This window comes from Cucurbita moschata, unplaced genomic scaffold (genome assembly GCF_002738365.1).
Source record: "Cucurbita moschata cultivar Rifu unplaced genomic scaffold, Cmos_1.0 Cmo_Scf00016, whole genome shotgun sequence".
Classification (NCBI taxonomy): Eukaryota; Viridiplantae; Streptophyta; class Magnoliopsida; order Cucurbitales; family Cucurbitaceae; genus Cucurbita; species Cucurbita moschata.
Window position 1 is genome coordinate 2,523,961 of NW_019268532.1, and position 12,396 is coordinate 2,536,356.

The following is a 12,396-nucleotide window of genomic DNA, read 5'->3' on the forward strand; positions in this document are numbered from 1 at the left end:
GAAACTTGGAATCAAGTTAGTGTTAGGAGGAAGATCATGATGAACTGATTCTTGAGGCCCATCAGTAGCAGACTGTTTTTTATGGATATGATGAGCCCCAGGACAGGTTTGCATGAATGGCTTACCACTTATCATTGGCGATGTATATGAATAAATACTTACACACAGGTATAATATAAGAAGCATAAAAGCCATATGCCAGAGATTATCAAAGACTTCAAATTACTTATCCTTCCATGAAATTTGGAGGAAAGTTCAGCCATCCCAATAATGAAAGAGATGCCTGTTTAAAAGACAAAATTCATGATAATGAAAATGGATGGGACAATGATAGTGACATGAGAAAAATGATTGATCATTGAGGGATCTCTTGGACAGGAAGCCCTTTGATCTGCAAATGTTTGTGCATCCATTGCCAATTCTCTGGGGTGACCTCACCCCCGAGTGAACGGATAACAGAACCACCGCTGCACGACCCCAATTGACAGCATTTTTCCAGAGACAATCCCTTCACTAATCCGTACAAAAATCCGCTCGCAAACAGGTCACCTGCTCCGGTGGCATCGGTCGCCTTTGATTCCCCTATTGCTGGAACTCGGACAATCTGAAAGTCCATATGCATTCACAAACACTTAGATTTCACAGTGATCTCTTGACTTTGTATGTCGTTTGGGGCCAAACTAGAAATCAAAACCAGTATAGGAAAAAACAGAGGATTCGCTCGATGCAGGCATTGAGAAACATTCCTGTCCTATTGTGCAAGAAAGTGTGCAAACATAAACAGAGGATTCGCTCGATGCAGGCATCGAGAAACTTTCCTGTTCTATTGTGCAAGAAAGTGTGCAAACATTAAGGGTTCACATATCCATGTGTAGGCTTAAGAAACTGGTTTTGATTGTTTTCATCACTTCATGAGATGAGAAGGTAATCTAATGTTTTTCAAGATCATCACATGTGACACGAAAGGTGAAAGGTGAATCTCTAACCTCTTTTCCATGCTTAGCGATACAACCATTGGCGCCTAACGTCACGACAGCCCATTGACAGTGCTTCGCAAGAAATTCTAGAGCAACTTCAGGATCAGCATCTTTCTCACCACTGTAAAGATTAAATATAGTATCAGAAATCAAGGCCATCACCCTAGAGCTAAAGTAGCCAAGTTTGAAAGCAATGGCTATCATCACCCTATCAACTCTTTTGCTTCGTCCTCATTCGCAAAGCAAAGGTCTATATCCCCAGACTCTAGTAGCTGGAGAAGAGGCGATCTAAAATCCCGAACCATCTGGCCAAACATCGATATGTGAGATTCTTTATTGAACAAGTAACAACTTCTTCTTCGAAACTAAAAGGAAGCTCATGTCGTCAAGGAATATACCTCGAAACTGGCCAAATCCAAGGATACAAAAACTTTCTCTTGTTTGGCCATCTTTACAGCCGCTTCAATAACTTCCATGTTAAATATACTATATCTCATTACAAGCCACTGCAACAAAGACATGGCAAGACAAGAATCTTTCAAGTGTGGCAATTGATTCAATAGAATGATATCAGTTGAAAAGATATGACATGACATGATGATCAAAGAACATAAATACGAGGGTGAAGGCAGAAAAAGAAAGCTCTTAAAATGAATAATATGTTCGTGATCCATTTTCGATCCTGGCCGCTATACAAGAACATAAAGATGTGAGTATGCTAACCTTAGCTCCTTTGAAGTCATCTCTAGTCAGTTCATTTGCCTGAAAGATGCCAAAACAGATAGCCATCTAAGTTAACCTGTTTATATCCAAAACGCATAATGAATCACGCACGAACGAAGAACACGAACTCCGAATCGAAGAGATAATATACCTGAACTTTGACTGCACTTGAGAGAGAGGGTCGCATTGTGCGATTTCCCATTGCATCGACCAGGCAAACACACTGCCGAATAATTCACAATACATTCTCAGAACTTTAAAATACATAAACACAGAATGCAAATTTGGATACCCCTCCATTAAAGGAGAAGCAGACCTGAGCTGTGGGACCTTTAATCATCCTCAACCTTGAGAGATTGACCCCATTGGAGCTCATGTTACAGACAAACAATTTTCCTTGCTGATCATCGCCATAGGCGCCAATAATTCCACAGCTGACTCCAAACCCCGCACTCAATCCTCGAATTGTGTTGGCAACACTTCCCCCCGCTATTGTCTTGAAAGGAGTCAGCACATCAGGCGAGGAAAGGATATATGATTTCACCTCCCTCAGTATATTCTCAAGCTCTTCCATTCCCACCTAAATCCATATATATATATAAACAACGAACAGAATGCATGAAAAGAAACTCAAACAGACGAAATCCAGCACAAATTACGAGTAGAACATAAAATCACAAGAACACCAACCAGCCAAACTCATAAAAATGAAGAACAAAAACAACACCACCGCTCGAAATCCAATTGCACAGAACACTATAAAATCACTTCTAAAATCACACAGAATAACGATAAGGATAAAACGATTCAATAGGGTAAAGAAACAAAAACAACGCCAGAAGCAGAATCCGCTCGCACCGATCAAAGATCAATCAAAAACACAGAAACGAGTCAATACAATCCTAATCTTAAAATCAAGGATTCCAGAACAGAAGACGTAGTTGAGCGATAGAAATAAAAAAAAGTAAGTTTACAGGCATTGAGCCACCGCGGTCGCCGGGAATTCGATCGAGAAGAGAGGGATCGACACGGGCAACATGGTCGATGAGGGCAGCGGGTTGAAGACCAAGAATAAGAGGGGCGGCGGGTTGAGACTCATTGGCAGTGGGAAGCAAAGGCTCGGCTCCCATTTTCGTGGATTTAAGACCCTGTTTTCTCTGCCCTTTTTGCCATTTTCAGTACCATTCATTATATAGAACTCCGTGGAAGGGAATCTCTGAGCCATGGGACCAGAGAGACCTCTCCACAAAAGAGAGAACCCAACTCAATTATGACTCACTTTCCCCAAATTGCCCTCCCTACATCTTCGTGTTTACTCCATTCTTATACCCTTTTTTGGAATTTTACAATTCTACATAATCTATTTCTTCCCCCATTAATTAGGCACCATATTTTATTTTATTTTAATATAAAGTTAATATTATAATATATATATATATATTTTTAGTTTCAATAATATATGGTGTCCACCTATTTTATTCTACCAAAATAAAAAAATGAAAAAAATTCTATTATTAAAATAGTAGTTATACGCTTAAATGGTTATCAAGTGGGAAAAGCCAATTCGTTCTTGGGTCGCCCACGGCCAAGCGACGTATGCTCGAGCATTTGACCCTGATTCAAGAAGACGGTTTTAGAAAACGGGAGCAAAGAGATTTCGTTCGTTTTTGCGTCGCCTACGGCCAAACGACGTATGCTCGAGCTTCTAGTCCTGATTCAAGAAAATTTTAGAAAACGGGGGCAGAGAGATTTCGTTTGTTCTTGCGTCGCCTACAGCCAAGCGGCGCATGCTTGAGCCTCTGGCCCCAATTTAAGAAGAAAGTTTTAGAAAACGGGAGCAGAGAGATTTCGTTCGTACTTGCGTCGCCTACGGGCAAACGACGTATGCTCGAGTCTCTGGCCCTGATTCAAGAAGAAAGCTTTAGAAAATTGGGGCAGAGAGATTTCGTTCGTTCTTGCGTCGCCTACGACCAAGTGACGTATGCTCGAGCCTCTAGCCCCAATTCAAGAAGAAAGTTTTAGAAAACGGGAGCAGAGAGATTTCATTCGTTCTTGCGTCGCCTATGGCCAAGCGACGTATGCTCGAGCCTCTGACCCCAATTTAAGAAGAAGGTTTTAAAAAACGAAGGCACAAATATTTCGAAAGAGAGTTTTGAAAGCAAGATTTGAGAGATATTTTTCAAACCTAATAAAGCAACATGAAAAAGGCTTCAAAATATTATTTTTTTTTTGTATTATTTTGTAAAGTAGTGTTTCATGCCTTATATAAATGTTTTTAAACCTTGAAATTTTATTTATAATAAATAGAGACCTATTTGATTATAATAATTAATTTTCAATTCAACTATATGTAAATAAAAGGGTCGGAAAAGTTTTGTAATACCAAAATAAAATATATATATATAAACTCGATCCGGTCACGTTATCCTCTTGAATTACTTGAGTGAAGATAGTCCCTACAAATCCAGCAAAGCACGCTTATCTTTAAAATTGCTATAATCGAGCCACCGAAATGAAATTTTTTTATATCCTCAGGATCACTTTCATTGAGCTCATTAAGGCCTCGACAACCTGTACCAAATATTCATACTCCGAAATATAATGTTATAACGTAAATGCCGACGAGTCCAAGTACTTTAACAAACAAAGTGAGAAGTAAAATCCAAGCCTCAGCAGCTTCCACACCACTGTAGAAGTCAATTTCAGACACTCTTTTAACATCAAATGCTTCAAAATAACATATGAGCTAAATGATTGGAGAAAAAAAATATTGGATCTTCAAGAACTTACATTCTACTTTATGAAGTCAGTTTCATCCTGAGCAGTAAAACCAACAGCCAAAGTGCTATGATTCTGCTGTAGAAGATGATCGATATTATTATGCTGAGTACTCTTTTTGTGTTTTTGCATGTGATGCTAAAATATTCCTCCTCATCAGCTAAAACGACTCGAGATTGAACGAAAGGGTGGCTTATTTCTGCAAAGGCTTGGGATCTTTATCGGGGTGGACGAGCTCAGGGGGTGTTTCAAGAACAACACTGAGCGTTGAGTCATCTTCCTCGTCCTTGCGAGTGAACTTCTTGCGAAGCGCCTTCTCAAGCTCGATTCTATCAAAAGGCTTGGCATTTTCGGCTACGTGAACCTGTGCAAGGTCCGAGTAATTGGTGGCAGACTGAGATATGAAAGCTCTCTCTTCATCAGTGAGCTTTCTGAGGAATTTTGCTGGATTGCCTCCCCATACCTGCAAATAAACATCATGGTAAGGCTCGCTACCCATGATCACGTAAAGCTTAGATAGAAGCCTAAGCGCAAGCTCGAATGCACGTCGAGATCAGATTGTTCCAAGTTCCAATTAAGAGATCATTGAGGATTAATATCCAGGGGAACTGCAGCTAAGCTGTTCGTTATTCTGTAGCCTTATAGGTGCTCTTGTAAGAAAAAAGAAGAAGATGACGACACGAATATTAGGTTTCGGGAAGACACTGGTTAATATAAAGCCTCTTCCAGATGACTCTCTGCTCAATGCCCAGTACTAAAGGGAATTTATCGGAGGTATGGAACTCCGAAAGTCGAGATTTGGATTTAAGAATGAATCTACTTGATAGAGGTATGAACTGGGTTTTCCCAATGGAAAGGATAGCTTTGAGCAACAGATTGAAATGAATCTTTTTGCCTGCTCAACAGATTGTAATCTTTGTGTAATTCACCTAACCTTGATTTGATCTGCAAGACCTATATTCAGGAGTTTAAATACGCATGATAGAACTCAAAGATGGAATCTTTATGTAACGGCCCAAGCCCACCACTATCAAATATTGTTCTCTTTGGGCTTTCCCTTTCGGGCTTTCCCTCAAGGTTTTTAAAATGCATATGTTAGGGAGAAGTTTCCACACCCTTATAAAGGGTGTTTCGTTCTCTTCCCAACCGATGTCGGATCTCACACTTTATATATCTACATCTTGCCCGCTTCATGTAAAAGAGATCGAGAAAACGATGCAACCATCTATTTCTTCAATGATTTTGCCATGATTGAGTGGCACATTCTTTCTATATTTGGGTCGCTTTCTGAGGACATCACAGAGTGTCTAATGAAAAATATAACAACAAAGCCAAAGTACTTTGGGATTGTACATAGATATAAATGCCAGACTGTTTCATGACGAACAAAAAACGTTGGGGTTCGCCGTACGGCCTAAAATTTCAACTTGGAGTGCCTTTCACAAGTCTTCGTAATTTAAATCGTTTCTTGATCAACCCTGGTTTAGGGTTGTTTTTTGTAACCAGGACGTATATCTCATTTTTTCTTGTTCTTTTTTTCTTATTTATGGTTCAAAATTATTTTCTTTCATTCATTCTGTCTTCCTTTTTCATGGAAAATATGTTTTTTTAATTAAAAAAATGTTGATAAATACCTCTCCGGAGGGGATCTTAGTATTCTGCCTCACAAGAGCTCCAGCAGCTACCATAGCATTCTTCTCAACAATGGAGCCATCAAGCAACATTGCTCCCGTCCCAATAAAAGCCTCGTCCTCAACGGTGCAGCCATGTAATACAGCACTGTGACCTGTCAAGTTCAAACTTTCTTTAAGAAAAATTAAAAAACATCAACATGTGCAACCTCAGTATGGTCAGTTGCTCACAGTATACAGGCAAAATGAATCAGCAACAAATATATTATAGGCTGTAGCTAAGATAACACAGGCAAAGTACACACACCTATGGTGACATTGTCGCCAATGATTGTCGGCAAAACCTTTCCACTTAGATTAGATTTTGCCACGTGCACAAGGGAATTGTCCTGTATGTTGGTTCCAGATCCCACACTGATGCTGTTCGCGTCACCTAGTGAAATTGATAATTAAGTTATGGAACAGAGCTTAAAAAAAGTCTATGTAAAAGTAATGTCATGGGCTAACAAGCCTAACATGATATAAATTAAAAGTTGTGCCTGAAGATATATATATTCTTTTTTTCGAGAAGAAAAGACGTATCTACATATATTTAAAGCACGTAGAGTGCATAACAGTCCCCGGAAGTGTGTTAATGATTAATGAAGAGATCAAACAAATAATTATTTTTAAAAATCACAACTGTTAGATGAACACGACTCTCCACAATGGTATGATATTGTCCACTTTGGGCATAAGCTCTCATGGCTTTGCTTTGGGCTTTCTCACAAGGCCTCAAATCAATGGAGAGACTATTCTTTGATTATAAACCCATGAACATTCACTAAATTAGCCGATGTGGGACTTTCATCACTTTCATTATCCAACACTTCCTCTCGAATAAAGTACGCCCCTCCCCTTAATCGAGGCTCGACTCCTTTGGAGTCTTAGTCATTTTTTTACTATGCCTTAGAGGAGGGTTGACACCTTTTCTTTTGGAGTCCTTTGTTCGACATTTGAGGATTTACCAATCTATTGGCACGACTAAGTTTAGGGCATGGCTCTGATAGCATGTTAGATGAACACGACTCTCCACAATGGTATGATATTGTTCACTTTGAGCATAATCTCTCATGGCTTTGCTTTGGGCTACCCCAAAAGGCCTCAAACCAATGGAGAGAGTATTCTTTGATTATAAACCCATGAACATTCACTAAATTAGCCGATGTGGGACTTCCATCACTTTCATTATCCAACACCTCCTCTCGAATAAAGTACGCCCCTCCCCTTAATCGAGGCTCGACTCCTTTGGAGTCTTAGTCATTTTTTACTATGCCTTAGAGGAGGGTTGACTCCTTTTCTTTTGGAGTCCTTTGTTCGACATTTGAGGATTTACCAATCTATTGGCACGACTAAGTTTAGGGCATGGCTCTGATAGCATGTTAGATGAACACGACTCTCCACAATGGTATGATATTGTTCACTTTGAGCATAAACTCTCATGGCTTTGCTTTGGGCTACCCCAAAAGGCGTAAGAGAGTATTCTTTGATTATAAACCCATGAACATTCACTAAATTAGCCGATGTGGGACTTTCATCACTTTCATCATCCAACAACAACAATACCCAACATATCCAATAACACAAACTGTCACTACATTAGTTTGTCACAAACACCTTCGCGTTGTGTAAGGAATATTGGCACGGGTAATATCAAGGATGTTATTGGATATCGAAAGGGTATATTTGTCATCAGTGAAATTGTAAGAAACTTGATGTCAATACAATAGTGTGACAAGTTTAATATGGACAAAATTTTAGAGAGTCCAAACCTTTCAAAGCGTGTTACTTATCGGACTAGAAAAATGTTGTAACTGTAAACGAGTCTCTTACATAGGTTTTACCTCTCAATACGCATCCATACCAGATAGATGATCCACTTCCAACTTGGACATCCCCAATAATGGATGCACTTGGAGCCACAAACGCGTCCTTGTCAACAACAGGAGCCTTATCAAATACGTTCATCAAAGTTCGATGCCTAGACACTGCACGAAACCTTAGGCATATTAGACTATCAGGTATCAAGATGATAGAACAAAAAAGGGGAACTAATAAAGAAATTGAGGTACCAGAACAACCAATATATAACAGAAAATGAAGCAAATCTAAAAAGAAATGTGTTTCAGTGACAGTACCATTAATAATTAGACATTTCACTAGAACTATGATACCCAAAGTACATCTGCAATTGCAAATAAGGATTCCATAATATCGTAGTAAGTATCGTTTTGACCGCATTTGACACCCTCTCTTCGGAAACAATAGAACCATTTCACGAAGTATGTGTCCAGATAGCCCAAAGTCTCGATCGTTAGCTCTCAGTCTTCCGGTTAAAAAACAACATCGATGAAGACGTGTGGGTGGGTGCACTATTACGCGGTGGGGAATCAACAATTCTAATAAAAATCCCCAAGGAATTCGCGTACATACCCGTAAACCTAATACACGAAACCCCAGACACTACACAAATGGAGAAGTCAATCAATGGGAACCCTTGCGTAACTACTCAATTCTGTTAAGATTAAACACACACACATACACACACTGCACGACTCATAATATGTATATTCCACGACGAGCAGCTATCTCTCGTCAATCAAATTAGCAGTTCCACAATTTCCACAAGCTGATCGAGTCAGAATAACAATACTCCTAGACCATATCCAGATGGAAGTCAAAACCAAGAGGAAAAGATCTGAAACTAGAGAAACATGGTTTGATTAAAAGAAAATGCTTACGCTGTTCTTGAAAGAAATACCTCCCTTGGAGGCGGCAGCCAAGGCGATCGATTGCCTGACCCGTCTCACGGATCCAAAATCCAACGGTGTAAATGGCTTTCCCCAGAGTTCCCATCGTCTTCTTCGTCGTCCTCCTCCTCACTGGTATCGCGCAATTCAGAGGCAACCAAAATCACTGGGAGGTTTTGGGCTTCTTCTTGTGACTGCTTTGAAATGGAAGGAGAAAGGCAGCAGAGCTACGAGGAAGAAATGGGAATGAAGCACAAGGGTAGAATAGAATATCCCACACACTGAAGGGCAAATTAGTAATTCAACTACTGAAACGGTGGGTTTTGAAGTCTACTTATGATTTTTTTTTTTATATATTGATTTTTTAAAACAGTTAAATAATTAAAAATTTTCAAAGAATTTTTTTTTTCATTTTCATTTTCACCAATTATCTAATTTATCTAATTTAGATAAATATTTTTCACCATTACCCTACAAATTCTCCTCTCAATTCCCACGAAAATAAAAATAAAAAAAATTAACGGAAATAAAAAAATGAAAAACCAAGCCCGAGCCCAAGACCAAGTCCGAGCCCAAGCCCAAGATCGAACCCGAGCTAAGCCCGAGCCCGAGCCGTAGCCCAAGCCCAAGACCAAATATGAGAGCAAGCCCAAGACTGAGCCCAAGCCCGAGCCCAAGCCCGAGCCCAAGCCCATCCATAGTCCAAGTTCAATCCCGAGCCCAGGGCCAAGCCCAGGCCCAAGACCAATCCAGAGTCCAAACCCGAGCCCAAGCCCAAGCCCCCGAGCTTAAGTCCAATATCAAGCCCGAGCCCGAGCCCAAGGCGAAATCCAAGCTCAACCTGAGCCCAAGATCAAGCCCAACCTTTAGTCCGAGCCCAAGGCTGAGACCAAGACCAAGCCCGAGCCCAAGCCGAAGTCCAAGCCCGAGCCCAATATCAAACCCAAGACCTAGACGAAGACCGAGCCTAAATCCAAGCCCAAGACCAATCCCGAGCCCAAGACCAAGCGCTTGCCCTAGCCCGAGACCAAGACCAAGTCCAAGTCCAAGCCCGAGCCCGAGCCCAAGTCGTCCTAAAACCCTAGAAACAATCCGACGAAGTAAAAATGGAGCCTGAAACTGAAGCCAAGCCGACCAATTAAGGGGATATGCTAAGGGACTTCAGGGGTTCAAATGGGCTCGTGAGAAAATGGAGGAAAGCGAGTTTTATGAGAGTTTGGAGCAGCTCACGAAAGGGGCTAATGCCTCTCCCAGTGGTGCAGAGGAGGCTGCATCCGTTGAGAATTCCGAGCCTGTTTCTATTCCCAAGAGGCGAGGGAAGATCAAGTGCAAGATTTATGGTCTTGATTTATCTGATCCCAAGTGGAGCGAAGTAGCAGACAAAATCCACGAGGCAGAGGAGGTGATATGGCCTCAAGAACCAAAGCCAATTTCTGGGAAATGCAAATTGATCACAGAGAGAATTCTTTCACTAAACGAGAACGATGACCCATCTCCATTAATGGCTGAATGGACAGAGCTTCTTCAACCTACTAGGATTGACTGGATTACCTTGCTTGATAAATTGAATGATAAGAACAGATTCTTATACTTGAAGGTAAGAAATCTCTCTTATTCTTCCCCTTTTGCCTTGTGTTCTTGGATAATTCTTGTTCTCAGTTTCATATTTAAACAGGGTAGAAGAAGCTGCATTTATAATCTCTTGGTTCCTTTCGTTTTGAATGTCGTATATATAGAATATGCCATAGATTTTGAGTTCTGAAATAGCAACAAGCTTTAGATTTCTGGCGCTATGCATGAGTGATGTTAAGGTGTTTATCAATGATAATACTTTTTGTACACCATATTAGATAGAACGACATAATGTTTGCAATTTGCAAGACCCTGATTTGAATTTGTTGGTTATGATGAATGAAGGTAGCACAGCTTCTTTTGAATGAAGAACCTTTCGAGACCAACATCCGTGACTACTCTAAGCTTGTCGATGTCCATGCTAAAGAGAATCGTCTAGAGGATGCTGAGAGGATTCTTAAGATGATGGATGAGAAGGGCATTACACCGGACATTTTAACAGCCACAGTTTTGGTTCATATGTATAGCAAGGTGGGAAATCTCGATCGTGCAAAGGAAGCGTTTGATACATTGAGGAGTATCGGCTTCCAACCCGATGAGAAGGTTTATAATTCCATGATAATGGCGTTTGTGAATGCTGGACAGCCGAAGTTGGGCGAATCAATGATGAGAGAAATGGAAGCAAGGGACATTAAACCAAGCAAGGATATTTACATGGCATTGCTAAGGTCATTTTCGCAACGTGGTGATATTAGTGGCGCTGGAAGAATTGCTGCAACGATGCAATTTTCTGGCATCTCGCCAAGTTTGGAGTCGTGTATATTACTAGTTGAGACATATGGGCTAGCTGGTGATCCTGATCAGGCAAGGAACAATTTTGACTACATGATAAAAATCGGGCACAGGCCTGATGACAGTTGCACTGCAAGTATGGTTGCAGCCTACGGAACGAAGAACCTGTTGGACAAGGCTCTGAATCTTTTACTACAGCTCGAAAAGGATGGGTTTGAGCCAGGGGTTGAAACTTATGCTGCTCTTGTAGATTGGTTAGGTAAGTTGCAGCTGGTTGATGAAGCTGAGCAGCTATTAGGCAAGATCGGTGCACAGGGAGATGTCGTGCCTCTTAAGGTTCATATTAGCCTCTGTGATATGTACTCAAGAGCTGGGGTCGAGAAAAAGGCGATACAAGCGCTCGAGTTGGGACATGGTGAATTCGAAAGGATCATAAATGGACTTATAGCTGGTGGCTTTGTGCAGGATGCTAAAAGAATGCAGGGCCTTATGGATGCTAAGGGTTTTACTGCATCCCAACCACTTCAAATGGCTTTGACGACATCTCAAGCTCTTCGTGGCAGGAGACTGCCTTGAGAAATCTCGACCGTTCATAAATTTATCGATAATCCGTAGCTAACTGGTAAAGATGTGAATATTTATCATCAACTAGCGATCTATGGCAAAGCTAGTGGCTGGAAAGATTGAATTGAATGGAATCTCTATGGAAAATTTGCATCTCAGCATTTGTTTTCAAGGTTGTGTTGTTTTCCTTCACTCGAGTATAGGTTAAACCCGAGTTTTTCCTTATCCATCTCTGACCTTGGTTTTTTCTTTTGTTTTTTTTAACTCAGAAGGTAGAGATTAATGGTGAGATTCCACATCGGTTGGAGAGGAGAACGAAACATTTATGAGGGTGTGGAAACCTCTCCCTAGTAGACGCGTTTTAAAATCGTGAGGCTGGCGGCAATACATAACGAGCCAAAGCGGACAATATCTGCTTAGGTGGGTTTTGGCTGTTACAAATGGTATCAGACCGAGACACTGAGCGGTGTGTTAGCAAGGACGCTGGGCCCACCAGGAGGATGGATTGTGAGATCCCACATCGGTTGGAGAGGGAAACGAAGCATTTCTTATAAGGGCGTGGAAACCTCT

General features: G+C 40.9%; 3 protein-coding genes across 4 annotated transcripts; 1 reads left to right on the forward strand and 2 right to left on the reverse strand.

Annotated features, from left to right (window-relative positions):
* Positions 1 to 180: 180 nt before the first annotated feature.
* LOC111454413 (uncharacterized sugar kinase slr0537-like) lies at positions 181 to 2,895 on the reverse strand. Its single transcript, XM_023095902.1, has 8 exons — positions 2,675 to 2,895; positions 2,017 to 2,280; positions 1,852 to 1,923; positions 1,701 to 1,739; positions 1,376 to 1,483; positions 1,185 to 1,282; positions 987 to 1,098; positions 181 to 604 (listed from the first exon to the last, which is right to left on the reverse strand). Exons 1-8 carry the CDS (start codon positions 2,828 to 2,830, stop codon positions 356 to 358), a joined length of 1,098 nt encoding a protein of 365 aa, XP_022951670.1. The 5' UTR covers positions 2,831 to 2,895; the 3' UTR covers positions 181 to 355.
* Positions 2,896 to 4,269: 1,374 nt separating this feature from the next.
* Positions 4,270 to 9,148, reverse strand: LOC111454420 (gamma carbonic anhydrase 1, mitochondrial-like). Of its 2 annotated transcripts, XR_002712417.1 has the most exons (6): positions 8,890 to 9,148; positions 7,993 to 8,136; positions 6,417 to 6,542; positions 6,113 to 6,264; positions 4,491 to 4,941; positions 4,284 to 4,387 (listed from the first exon to the last, which is right to left on the reverse strand). XR_002712417.1 is itself a non-coding variant. In XM_023095910.1 (5 exons), the coding sequence occupies exons 1-5, from the start codon at positions 9,002 to 9,004 to the stop codon at positions 4,672 to 4,674; spliced, it is 807 nt and encodes a 268-aa protein (XP_022951678.1). In that variant the 5' UTR covers positions 9,005 to 9,148; the 3' UTR covers positions 4,270 to 4,671. The 2 variants fall into 2 exon arrangements, 1 of the variants encoding a protein (XP_022951678.1); XM_023095910.1 differs by having other exon boundaries at positions 4,270 to 4,941.
* Positions 9,149 to 10,045: 897 nt separating this feature from the next.
* On the forward strand, positions 10,046 to 12,115 carry LOC111454412 (pentatricopeptide repeat-containing protein At1g19525-like). Its single transcript, XM_023095900.1, has 3 exons — positions 10,046 to 10,495; positions 10,816 to 11,841; positions 11,972 to 12,115. The coding sequence occupies exons 1-2, from the start codon at positions 10,088 to 10,090 to the stop codon at positions 11,836 to 11,838; spliced, it is 1,431 nt and encodes a 476-aa protein (XP_022951668.1). The 5' UTR covers positions 10,046 to 10,087; the 3' UTR covers positions 11,839 to 11,841; positions 11,972 to 12,115.
* The last annotated feature ends 281 nt before the right edge of the window (positions 12,116 to 12,396 follow it).